The 13573-nt window shown below is 48.0% G+C and overlaps 2 protein-coding genes across 2 annotated transcripts in view; one reads left to right on the top strand and one right to left on the bottom strand.

Annotated features, from left to right (window-relative positions):
• Positions 1-3243, top strand: part of LOC132462658 (zona pellucida sperm-binding protein 4-like) — a 3291-nt gene extending 48 nt beyond the window's left edge. The window contains 9 exon segments of the mRNA XM_060058311.1: positions 1-348; positions 856-989; positions 991-1053; positions 1431-1528; positions 1870-2027; positions 2291-2483; positions 2575-2722; positions 2896-2971; positions 3067-3243. The exon segment at positions 1-348 is cut by the window's left edge and continues 48 nt beyond it. Of these exon segments, the coding sequence (XP_059914294.1) occupies positions 39-348; positions 856-989; positions 991-1053; positions 1431-1528; positions 1870-2027; positions 2291-2483; positions 2575-2722; positions 2896-2971; positions 3067-3179 (1293 nt within the window). The 5' untranslated portion in view covers positions 1-38 and the 3' untranslated portion in view covers positions 3180-3243.
• The window catches only part of LOC132462740 (chloride channel protein 2-like), a 41883-nt gene extending 29756 nt beyond the window's left edge, over positions 1-12127 (bottom strand). The window contains 1 exon segment of the mRNA XM_060058456.1: positions 11768-12127. Within this exon segment, the coding sequence (XP_059914439.1) occupies positions 11768-11818 (51 nt within the window). The 5' untranslated portion in view covers positions 11819-12127.
• Positions 12128-13573: the final 1446 nt, after the last annotated feature.

Consider the following 13573-nt stretch of genomic DNA (forward strand, 5'->3'; position numbering starts at 1 on the left):
AGTCGTCGTCATTATTATAGTCTCATCGTTGATGCACAATGGGCTTTTTCAAGTGTTTATTGCTGGTTGCGCTCCTGGCTCATGATGTTGCTGCACAGCCATCGTGGATGGGGTTTCAGAAGATGGCACCGACAACAACTGCGCCTGGACCACCTCCCCAGCTGCCTCAGAGAGCTAATGCGCTGCCTGAGTTGCAGCAGTCCAAGGAGCCTTGGACGCCCGTTCCCGTTTTATGCTACGTGCAAGCGGGCGAGAAGATGCAGTGCGGCCTGCCAGAGATCACCGCCGAGCAATGCTTTGCCGTCAACTGCTGCTTTGACGGGCAGCAGTGTTACTACGGGCAAACCGGTACTTATCCCACCCCACAGCCCTCTTGCGTACTTATTGTATGTTGTATGTGGCACTTAACGCATGCTTTAAAATAGCACTGTGTAGTTGCAAGCATTGTGTAGAATCAGATCCTAGTTATCTATGTTGTATACAGGGACTGAGTGAACCTAACGCATAGTCTTTCTATGATGCTTGTTTTTCTTTGCCTTGTTATCTTTTACTTATCTTATTATTTCATTTTATTGTACGACTTTCAGTGTGAAGCACTTTGAGCCTGCGTCATGTATGAAAAGTGCTATATAAATAAAGTGTCCTTGGCTAACAATTGTAAGTGCTTGGCACTTTGTTCTATGAACAGCCTTACTGTACCGATGGCAATACATTTATTTTTCTTCTTCAAAGGTACTTATTGTCAGTTGCTTCGGGTTAGAAGTAGCTTCTAAATGTTGATGTACAATCCTTCTGATTGGCTAGTAATTGCCCCTGGAGTCCTCTGCAGGTGCTGACGGTTGTCTTGTCTTCTAGTTACTGTGCAGTGCACCAGGGACGGGCAGTTTGTGGTGGTGGTGGCCAGGGACGCCACACTTCCCCGGCTGGACGTGGAGTCGGTGATGCTGCTCGAGGCCAACGAGGCCTCCTGCAGCCCGGTCGCCACCACCTCCGCCTTCCTCCGCCTTTGCCGTCTATCAGTTTCCTGTCACCGACTGCGGGACGACGATTACGGTAGGTGTCGGGACCGCTTATTGGTGTTCACATGCGAGTTTCACCTGAGCGGCGTTGGGAGCGCTTGTGGGTCGCTAGAGCGGGCAGGGTTTTCTACGGACCGGCGCAAAAATCAGCCACAACTTAAAATAATCAGGCTTTTTGGAGTGTACGGCAAATGTGTGATTGGGGTTTTATGTCATGCGGCGGGCCGGGAAGTTGTAAGACCATTTCGACTTTGTAGCCAGTCCCGTTCAGCAGGGAAGTGGTGACGGTTCAGTGCATGGGCCCCCTCACCTCCCTGAGAACGCGGATCCATCTATATTTGATATCGCAGTGTCAACGCCTTAAACCTGAGGGATATCCTTGTGTTTTAACCGTTTGTTTTTTTTCTGCAGGAGGATGGAGGCTACATTGTGTACAACAACTACATGTCTTCCTCATACGAGGTTGGTATCGGACCCAGGGGCTCTATCACTCGGGACAGCCATTTTGAGTAAGTTGTTCATGTCTAATGGTTGTAAATGCTATTATGAACCACAACATTGTTTGCCCGCTCTGTTTTAATATTATTGGCAATCGTCTGAATCTCATTTGGCCCGGCTGTTAAGCCTTGGTGTGAAAATGAATTTGTAATGTAATTTGCCAGCTTCACTCCAGGGTATAACTTGCTACATACACAATTAGGCTTTGACCCCAGATTTCCTCTGGCTTTATTGCAACCCAAGCTAATCAACCTTTTCATCCTTAAATCCATTTGTATGAAGGCTAATTCTAAAGAATGTTAAGCCTCTAAATGGCCGCCCTTAACGTATGGCATTGTTCATGTTGTGTCAGGCTGATGTTCCAGTGCAAGTACTCCGGTCAATCTGTGGAGGCCCTGGTCTTCGACGTGAACTCTCTACCCCCCCCGCTGCCTGTGGCAGCCCTGGGTCCTCTCAGAATTGAACTGCTCCTTGGCAGCGGCCAGTGTTACCACAAGGGATGTATAGAGGGTAAGCTAAGCTTCACTTTTACCCTTGATATAATTTGAGGACTTGGTAAACCTTTTCTTTTTTTTTTTTTAAGAGCTTCCTGGAAATCACATATACATTCATATTTGTGCATATGTTTTTGGGGGTTGGGTGTTAAAGGTCACCATACCTAATTTGCATGTATGCTGTTGCATTCAAATTCGATGTTTTCGTTTTTTGTCTATGACTGAGCCTCAGACTAGATCAATAATATCACGCAAACCTTGGGTCGATTCTCTCCCCAGCGGAAGAGGCCTATAGGTCCTTCTACACGGCTGCGGACTACCCGATCTCCAAGGCTCTCAGGCAGGCTGTATATGTACAGGTGCACATCTCTGAGAGAACCGACCCTAATATAGTCCTCAATCTGGAGAGGTGCTGGGCCACCGCCGCCCCGAGTGCCACCAGCCTCCCTCAGTGGGACCTCCTAGTGGACGGGTAAGCAGGCGAGGTCCTCGACCAAAGGCCTTCAGAGGAACTGTCTGCTTTGGGAGTTGGGGGTGAACTAAACGGCGTTGATTCTCCCTAGGTGTCCGTATCACGATGACCGCTACCTGACCTCGCTTGTCCCGGTCTCTGAATCATCCGGCCTCGCCTTCCCGTCCCACTACAAGCGGTTCATTGTGAAGATGTTTACATTTGTGGAAGAAGAAACGCTCGCTCCGAGGAATGAGAGGGTAGGGTGCTACTTATTTTTTCTTTTATACAAGGCGATCCATTTCTAGGCTAACTTTTCATGTCTTAAAACCTTCTTGGAGGTTGTTAAAAAAAAAAAAAAGGGCTCATGGATTTTTATCATTCAAGGGCTAAAACTCTAACGCCAACCTGACCTCATACCGCTTCCTCCTAGGTCTTCATCCATTGTACCACAGCGGTCTGTCACCCCAGTCCAAACAACTCGTGTCAACAGCAATGCCGCAGGAAGAGTAAGATGTCAACCTAAGCTGAATCTATGAACCTAATGTAACTTATTGGTCCTTTTTATTTGCTAACCCATTCATTTTTTTCTTCTCTGCTGCAGGAAGATCTACGACAGGCAAAAAGGTTTCCCCAAACCAAAGGGCCATGGTGTCTAGCGGCGAAGTCATACTTTCTGCTGACCAAGCACTCTCACCAAGACACGGGCAAAAGTAAATCGGCATGATTCATATGCTGTCATAACTTTCTTTTTTAATAAAGTCCAAAAAAAATCACTTTTGCTGCTCCATTATTCGCATTGCTTGCTATATGCGTCTTGGCACTCGGATGTATACATTTTGTCCTTGGAGAGGTGCTGCTTTGCGTCAAATTCCCCTGTATTTATAGCTGAGGGAACAAGGTGCACTGTACCTTGGGGGGCCACATCCTACAGACGTATACCCAACCCCTATACTCTATAGGTACACTACGGGCCACCGCATTGCCAAATGAATCATCAAGAGGGTCCCAAACATGCCGTGAAGCTCAAAGGAACCAGCGTTCCACGGCAGCGCAGAAAGGAGTACGCCTACAGGCTTACGCTCTCCCACTTGTGTTTCCCAGAGGCAGCCCTCGTGCGTACGCTACGGTGCCTATGCAGCACATCTCACACGGATTGCTCCATCCCTCGCCCCCCCCCCCCCCGCCACCACCAGCCTCTCTCGTTGAAGGGCATCACGACTCCTGCAGACTTTCTCTGCTCACATGAACGCCTCGCCCGCTGCAGGGAAACTGAGGAATTCTGGAGCTACTGACAGATAAAGGGGGAGGGTCTTGACGGCAGCCAATCATCAACAAGCCACACTTTCGAGGACATTTCAGTAAGATATGTGCGTACATCCTCGGACGGGCAAGGACAGACGGACCTATTGATGTGCGAACATGTATCTAGAGGCTGTACATGACGTGGATTAATGTTGGAAATGACATTACAACTCTGACTAAAACAAATATGCTTCAATACGTTTTATCTGAAGGCCTGCAGGAAATTAAGGTTTCATAAGGAGATGGGCATCTCCCTCATGGATGATATGGACTGCGGATGAATATTTTTGCGTACCAATGCTTTTCAGCTGAGAGTCTAACCCCCCCCCCCCCCTGCCTTGGATTATCCAGCCCCCACACAATTAAAAGTTCCCCGTGACCTCTAGCGCAGTTCTCTATCCCAGCCTACCTCTGCAGTCCCCAAAACTCGAGCGAGCCAAGCTACTTCTGGATGCTTCATCAGTGCACCACACCAACAAAGTCACGGCCACAGACGCCACCAACACAGGCAGGCCCGCCCACTTGGTGTGCTCAGGGCTCCTGCTAGTGTCTCTCTCTCTCGGGGGGGGGGCCCTGTGAGAAAGCAATTAGAGGCCATCTGGAGAGCGGGCCCCCCCTGGGATAGCAGCAGGTGGGGCCCTGTGGGTTAAATTTGCTGTGATCTGTAACTGGTTTTAACTCCCACATTGGGACCCCCGGTACGGTCATCCGTCATGGAGATCCCGTCTACATTGCGACCTCACCGGCCGTCAATGCTGTAATATTCTCTACACTACATTTCTGGATGAGTGTTCCTCAGTTACTGTTTTAACGAGCTAGCCTCACTGACGTGCTTGGACATGGGACTCCTCACCTCTTTACTCTCTATTGCAGTACAATTTACACTAGCTGAGCAAGAAGATCAATCTGTTTAGTATCTGGTGGTTCACATTTTTGTTAGTGCAATACAATGCATTTTGCTTTGCCTCTACTTTTTTAATTTTGCCTTTTTGTATCATTCTGCTGTTGTAAAGACCTAGCCTAGCCTTTATAACACCATCTTCTCACCCCTCCATCTACTCCATTACAATGTCTACTACCACCTGAGGAAGTGGATCAAGCCGTTTAGTATCTGCTACACACATTGGTAGGGGGAATACGAGGCCTTTTGCTTCGCATCTACTTTTTTACTTTTGGGTTTTTGTATCATTCTACTCTTTTAAAGAACAAGTCTTGACGACATGCTTGGATCCCAGTACTATCTACTCTTTTACGATTGACTCTAGCTGAGCAAGTAGATCAGTCTGTTTGGTATCCGCTGTTTGGTATCCACATGTTAGTGGTATACGAGGTACCACTTTTTCACTTTTACGTTTTTGTATCATTCTACCAGATGATTGGTTCCTTATACTGTTTAGTGTCTAGAGACCATTCATTACTTGAGAGAAGGGAGCAAGGACGCCTATCTGACACGCTGGCGATGAAGAAGTGGACGCCTAAGATGTTTCATCGCAGCTGCATCGCTTCACGACTTATAAATATTCATCGGGCAAATTTAATCTCTGGTTCCTCCGAAGGTGTGCTGGTGGGAGGGATGACACATTGTTTGCCATGAAAGAGATGGACCTGATGGATGTTGAAACTTTGCGCATATTTAACCAACGTATTACCCTGGTATCAATTGGTGTGTATGCCGATGAGACCACGGGTGTAAATGGATGGCTGGGGGGGGGGGGGCACTAAGGCAATCTGGCTAATCCGAGCCCTTCGGACCTCCGCAGTGAGAGTAGAGATTTAATTAGAGGAGAGGAAATGACACATTTGACTAATCCACTTGTCGACAGTTTGCTGCTAATACAGGTAATGTATTTTTTTTTTTACCTCTTGTTAACGATGAGTCAGCCTTGTCCCAGAGTGGACAATTAACATAAACACCAGAAACTCCTAAGTGCGGTCGACAACACACACACGCACGCACGCAAGTGAGCGGACGTACACGCGCATCCCAACACCCGTTTGTGTGAGCATTATACAGCTGCCGCTTATCCATCGACACGCTCCTGCTGCAAAGTGATGTCAAGAAGATTGAAGAATTCAAGGTGAGGGACTGTAATCTTGTCAGCAGCCCACTGCAGCATGGGGGGTGGGGGTGTGAGGAGAGAAGGTAGTGGTGGTGGGGGTGGGCTCTGGGTTGAAGGGGTTTGCTGGTTGTTTTGCATAATCCCAGACAAAGCCAAAGAACAACAGTTCTCTGAATCAAGGGGGAAGTTGAGCCGCAGGTGTATTTGCTTAATGTGCTTTGCATGAATGTCTGTTTGTTATTCAACCTGTCATTCATGCCTTTCAGATATGTATTATTGTGCAGGCATCATTCCTGTACATGCGTTACAATGACATGTGTCTGTTTGTTGTTCAACCTGTCATTAATGCCTTTTATATATATATACATGCATGTTCATGCATAATTCCTGTACGTGCGTTACGGGGACTTTTGTGTGGGTAATGACCACCATTATAAGCTGGCATCTACAGCAGCTCATTACATTGAGACAATGAGAAACCTCCAGATAAGCAGCATGTATTTACTACAGCGGACAACCGCGGATTATATAGTTCAGCTGCAGTTTTGACCTCTAAAATGTCCCCTTTTTGACAAGACGCTGCCCATGAATACATGGCATCAGTTGTGACCAGAGCATCTGCTTACACCCGTGAGTTAAAAGGTGCCACATTTTGCTGTCCGTTGCTGCACAGTGTGTGGTGCATTGGCCGCAGGTAACAGGCCTATTAGCCCTGCAAGTGACAGGGGCTGAAATCGACCCTCCACTCTCGTGGTGGAGAAGGTAAAGGCTGCTGACAATGGGCAACTGGAGCCCACTTTCAAACGAGTGATTGAGCTGGTGGGACTTTTGTGTGTATGTGCTTGTGTGACCCTCAGTGTTTGTGCGTTTGGGTTATTTGATTGCTGGTGGGGTTGTGTTCGAACGTGTGTGTGTGTGTGTGTGTGTGTGTGTGTGTGTGTGTGTGTGCGTGTGCGTGCGTGCGTGCGTGCGTGTGTGTGTGTGTTTGCGTGTGTGTGTGTGTGTGTAAAAATAAAGTATGAATGGCGTGTATAGATTACATATGGACCGGAAACAGAGAGGTCAGTTAGCTAAGCCTACACCAGTACAATGTTAAGCTGTAATGGCATCAATTCAAACAACTTAACTGGGAGAGTGATTGGTCTTAAGCAGTCGGTGAGTTGGATTTTCAGAGAGGGAGAGGGAGAGAGAGAGGTAGGGAGGGAGGAAGGTAGGTACATGGATAGATATGCAGCACAAAGCATAAACTGTAACATAATGGAAGCGAGAATAGAAGGAAAGGGGTCTGAGGGAGGGAGAGGGGAGCGAGGGACATATATCTCTTGATTGTGCATCCGTGTCCCACTGCAGCAATTGAATGCAAAAAAAATAGACACAGGAACAATTTGGAGCCTAGATGCTCAAGTCTCTCTCTCACACGATCATGACTTTGATCCTTGCGGCAGCCAAATAGTTGAACCGCCCTGCTGTCGGGGCGACACGGGCATGCTGTCGGGAACATCTGCTCCGCACAGCTCGTAACATTCACACCTTTAAGTAGGAACACACAGATCAAGGTATTCACACACACACGCGCGCAGAAAGATTAAATGCTTCCGAAACTTTGCCAGCTCTCTCGGGAACAATGACACGCAAACAAATAACACAATGGGCTTCGGAGGAGCTTGTGAGAAGACACAAGATGGATTTGTGCGACAAATAATTGACTCCAAGTCCCCAGGACCCGTCTGTCCCTGGCTCTCGTGTAGGCAGAACCGTCTCCTGTCCTCGTACCCGCTCCCTCTCTAAACCCTCCGTTCGCCGCGGAGACAGGAGCCGGCCTCTGCCAGCTGTCCCAGCATGCATCTCACCTGGCGGGGTGTCTGTGTGGGCAGTAACCAATGCACCTGTCAGTGCCGGCTCTGCCGATGTCAGCAGCCCACTGACGGCGCTGTGTGGGGCCCCACGAGGGCGGCCCACGGGCCAAGCCACTTCCGACTCAGAGTGCCAGTGGAAGTTGTTTTTTAAAAAACGCATTGGTTTGTGTTCTGGGATCTTCAAAACGGTACACTGTGCTATTTTGTCACCGTTACTGAAAATACTAGCGATACACCGAAGATGCATGCGTATGTTTCTGCTGGCCTCCGCCAACGAGATTCCCCCAGAAGGTCTACTGTGTTCCGAACACTCAGGGCCCATTCTGGAACTCTCTGTCGGTTGTTGTTGATAGCTGCAGAGAGACGTTTTAGCTTCTCAGACCCTCACGCATTTCATATACAAGATCATTATAACACTCATTCTCAACGATGTGTACTAGCTTTGAAAAAGTATCACAAAGTTGAGTGTTGACTGAGTCACAACCATGGGGATAACACCTCGCCATGTTGTGCCGCCATGTTTCTACAGTAGCCCGGAAGGGACACACGGCTCTAGAGAGCCTCTCTAGAGCCCTTTTATGTGTAACATGTAAAGAGGGGGGCAGACAAACGCTAAATTAGCATTTTACAGCATAATCACTCATGTATGTTCTTTCACGATAAATACACCCTCAAATGTCTGAGTAGTACTTAACCAAATGAAAGACCTGAAATCTGCTGCTTTTTGTTGGCATAAAAAAGAAACAACCAATTGTTCTTCATCTGTCATCAGCCTTAGATTTATACCTGTCACTTAAGTGTTAATATACCGTCGTATCAGAGCTATTAAAACTGTGCCTAGGGAAATTAACAACCACAAGCTGAAATCCATACACCATACAGAAAATCAATGGTCAACGTTATAGTCGACTCCCTGTTAAGGTTGGTATATTATAAATTAAGACATTCCATTTCTGATCTTATTTGATGTATTTATGTAGAACTTGTGTGATCCCCCAAAAACTACTACTCATTGTCAAATGTGTAAAGGGTCCAAGGAGAGAGAAATGTCCCTGGCCTGGGCTTGGGGAAATGGGAAATAGATGTTTATATTATTGCTGTTGCCTTTTATCTGAGGCAATGCCTTCAGGAGCTGGTATTACAGCAGGGACATGGGTAAAAATAACCAATAACCAATAAAATATTGCCACTCACACACACTCACACACACACACACACTCACACAAACACCTGCACACAAGCATGTATACCAACACATGCAGCATCTATTTTGGGATGCAAGCAGTGGATGATAAGGCCATTGACCGGAGCTCTATAGCATGCGTTCAGGGGACTTTGAGGCCACGTTCCGAAAAAGACGCAGTGGCGGACATTTTACATTGCAATTGATCCTTACACCAGGACACAGAACATATTGATCTGTACACTAGGACACAGAAGACACTGATCTCTACACCGAGACACAGAACACACTGATCTCTGCACAAGAACACACTGATTCTCTACACCAGAACACACTGTTCTCTACACGAAGAACACAGAATACACTGATCTCTACACCAGAATACACTGATCTCTACACCAGAACACACTGATCTCTACACCAGAACACACTGGTCTCTACACCAGAACAAACTGATCTCTACACCAGAACAAACTGATCTCCACACCAGAACACAGAACACACTGATCTCTACACCAGAACACACTGGTCTCTACACCAGAACACACTGGTCTCTACACCAGAACAAACTGATCTCTACACCAGAACAAACTGATCTCTACACCAGAACACAGAACACACTGATCTCTACACCAGAACACACTGATCTCTAAACCAGGAAACACTGATTCTCTACACCAGAACACAGAACACACTGATCTCTACACCAGAACCCACTGATCTCTACACCAGAACCCACTGATCTCTACACCAGAACAAACTGATCTCTACACCAGAACCCACTGATCTCTACACCAGAACAAACTGATCTCTACACCAGAACACAGAACACACTGATCTCTACACCAGAACCCACTGATCTCTACACCAGAACACACTGGTCTCTACACCAGAACCCACTGATCTCTACACCAGAACCCACTGATCTCTACACCAGAACAAACTGATCTCTACACCAGAACCCACTGATCTCTACACCAGAACAAACTGATCTCTACACCAGAACACAGAACACACTGATCTCTACACCAGAACCCACTGATCTCTACACCAGAACCCACTGATCTCTACACCAGAACCCACTGATCTCTACACCAGAACACACTGGTCTCTACACCAGAACAAACTGATCTCTACACCAGAACACAGAACACACTGATCTCTACACCAGAACCCACTGATCTCTACACCAGAACCCACTGATCTCTACACCAGAACACACTGATCTCTACACCAGAACACACTGGTCTCTACACCAGAACACACTGGTCTCTACACCAGAACACACTGATCTCTACACCAGAACACCCTGTTCTCTACACAAAGAACACAGAACACACTGATCTCTACACCAGAACACACTGATCTCTACACCAGAACACCCTGTTCTCTACACAAAGAACACAGAATACACTGATCTCTACGCCAGAACATACTGATCGCTGTTATACCACAAATAAACAGAAATACATTTGGGTCCTCGTGGTGTGCTGAACACACACCCCCACACAGGCACACATGCACGCATGCACGTACACACCCAACTGCACAAACACACAGTTGATCTGGCCCCCAGCCAAATGGACCTGGACCACGCACACACACCCAGTCCTCACAGGGCCTCTGTGTGTCCCTTATCAGTGTCTGCTTGTACCTCCAAACACCTCCGGGCCAGAACAACATGAGCACCCATCACAAGGGGGCAGAAAGAGGAGGCGCACTGGACAGGTGGAGAAATTAGCTGCAAAGGAAGGACGACGCAATACAAAATAAGAAACCGTGCTTTGAATTCCTACACATGGTTTTATTAAGCTGGTCTTGGGATGCTTGGTGGCTGCTCTGGTATTGATCGTGTGATCTGATTTTTCTAAGTCTCACCTGGAGGCTGTGGCTAAAAGCATCCGCTAAAAAAAACCAACAAAGTGAACGTGTGTGCGCTCGGAAGTCTGACGCTAGGAGGACTGATGTCTGCACGCCTGGGTGCCTTCCCCGCACAGCCACAGCGGCCGCTGTGTCTGTGGTCCCAGCGTCTGTCCGTGACTCTGGTCTCTCGGAGACAGCCTTTCATGCGGTCCAAGAGGAGTCGCACGGTGATGTACGCTGATGAACGGAAGAGGCTGAGAGCAGACTGAAGCTGTCTCCCTCGCTCTCTTTCCAATTACCTGCTCCTCCTCGCTCCCATCCCCTTATTCTCTATCTGCCCCCCCCCTCTCACTAGTCCTCTCTCCCCCTCTATCTTTCTCCATCTCCCCGCTCTCTCTCCCCCCCCCCCCCCCCCCCCCTCTCATTATTCCTCTCTTTCTAACCCCTCTTACCCCCCCCCCCCCCCCCCCCTGCAGCGCTCCCGGGTACCGCTGTCAATCAAGCTGTGACATGAGTGAGGGAAACTGCTGCATGAAACAATTGATATTCAGGAAAAGTCTACATTTAAGTTCATTTGGGAAAAAGAAAGGTCCTAAAGAGGTTGGAAGTACGGGGGGTGGGAGGGGGGGGGGAGTTGTTCAGCGAACACACACACACACACACACACACACACACACACACACACACACACACACACACACACACACACACACACACACACACACACACACACACACACACACACACACACACACAAAAACACACACAGCGCGCACACTTCACTTAACACTCGCGTACACGCCGAGAACCGACGATGAAAAAAAGCCTATTTGGTGGATCGCATCTTTATTAGTCTATTGTTCATTCATTCATTCATTCACTTATCCTCGCACTCGCACACCTGCAAGGTAAAGGGCAAACCGCGGTAGTTTAAGCTTAGTTTACGCGTCAACATACGGTATTAACGGTGAACTACACCAAATAAAAACGTTGTAATTTAGTGTAGGGCTGAATCACTTTGGCACATACGAAACTCACCAAAGTTTGCTGATACTGGAGCGTCCGGTTTACGGCCTTGTCCTTAGTCATAGCCGCAGTGTCCCCGTCAATAACGCCGGTGAATGTATTCGCAATGCGAGTTACTATTTTTTCACATCATGCCGTCTGACGCCGATGGTAAACATGCTGACAATGCATGCATGCGCCGGTGGTCTGTCCCCCCGTGTAGCCCCCTGCTGCGATGCAGCGCTGCGATGCTGCATCCAGATGAGTGGAGGATGTGTGGATGTTGCACTGCCTGAGAACCGTGCTTGTGCGGGTGTTTTTTTTTTGGCGTGCACAATACGCTGCCTCCCTCCCCCACACACACACTCACACCGCTCTCTGCCGAGTTCACTTTGAGATGTTTTGATTCATGAATTATTTATTTCCAAAAATCAATGACTGCTAAATTTAAAAAAAAATAAGAGATAGACAAAAAAACGAAGATTCCTTTTCCTTTGGATATTTTTTTCGCTCGTGCTTGTTAACCTGCAGTCTTGCAGCAGTAAAGGCTCTGTGTGTGTGTGTGTCCGTGTGTGTGTGTGTGTGTGTGTGTGTGTGTGTGTGTGTGTGTGTGTGTGTGTGTGTGTGTGTGTGTGTGTGTGTGTGTGTGTGTGTGTGTGTGTGTGTGTGTGTGTGTGTGTGTGTGTGTGTGCTGTGCGTGCGTGCGTGCGTGCAGCGCGGTTTGTTTGACCGGCTCACTTCAGGAGCAGTAGTGCGGGGTGGTGCAGTGGAGCTGCAGAGCATGCAGGTACGTTATTTCCCCAGAGAGGGAATCGGACGGCGCGCAGTGAACCACAAGAACGCGCGAAACCAACGACAGATCCTGCGCCCACGTGGTCCTCGAGCCAGCCCACTGGCTAGCATGCTGCGTGCGTGGCGGCAGCAGCAGGACTAACCGCGCTGTCCCGCTGTGCGCGTGCACAGCGCCACTGTATTATTGGTGTGGTGGCCTTTCGAAGAAGCTTTCCCGCTATACTTGGCCGTGACGTGAGTCACCATGAGTAATCTAGTTCTAGTGTGTCAACACTAGTGACGTAGGTGCTGACTATTGTCCTCTTCCGTTTGCTGTCTCTTTTTGGTCGGTCAGGCAATTATCTTGGAGTTGAAAATGAATGCTATTGAAATGAAGGACTATTTTTACTCGTGGAGGTAGAGGTCGTGATTAGCCAAATGATGGAGCTTTGTCTCTTCTTGGTAAGAAACCCAGATGTGAATCTCTATGTTTCACTGATTGCTTCTGCAGAGTACAAGTGTCCATTTATCTCAGTGTAGATAAGTCGTATAGTTTGTCAACGTCACAAGTTGTAGCATATTCAGGATTTATGGCATGATGTCCTTCACTTTAGCGTATGCAGGCAGGCTTGAGCAAGGCACTTGGCAATGGCTATTCTGATCGTCTCAAGAACATGGCATTGAAAGAGCACTAACCATTCCCCTACCCTCTTAAAAAAATACAATGTTAAATCATCCAGTTTCCTAAATAGGCCTGCAAAGTGCAGGATATCCACATATATCTTCACCACTTATACTCATTCCCTTTTTCGCCCGGTTTATTTCAAATAAAGCGATTTCTATTTTCCAAACCTCTCCGAGCCTCGAGACATGCTCAAACCCAATGAAGCGCGCGACGCGCAGGCTGAAGCTAGCCCGCACCAGGGCTAATAAATTCAGCAGTAATGGCATCAGTTCAAACAACTTAACTGGCCCTGCTATTGCCTGCAGGCGTTTGGATATTGGTAGCTCTGCTCTTCCACAGGTTGAAATACTCCATCACCCTGGGGAGGGGGGGGGGGGGGGCTG

This window comes from Gadus macrocephalus, chromosome 8 (assembly GCF_031168955.1).
Source record: "Gadus macrocephalus chromosome 8, ASM3116895v1".
Classification (NCBI taxonomy): Eukaryota; Metazoa; Chordata; class Actinopteri; order Gadiformes; family Gadidae; genus Gadus; species Gadus macrocephalus.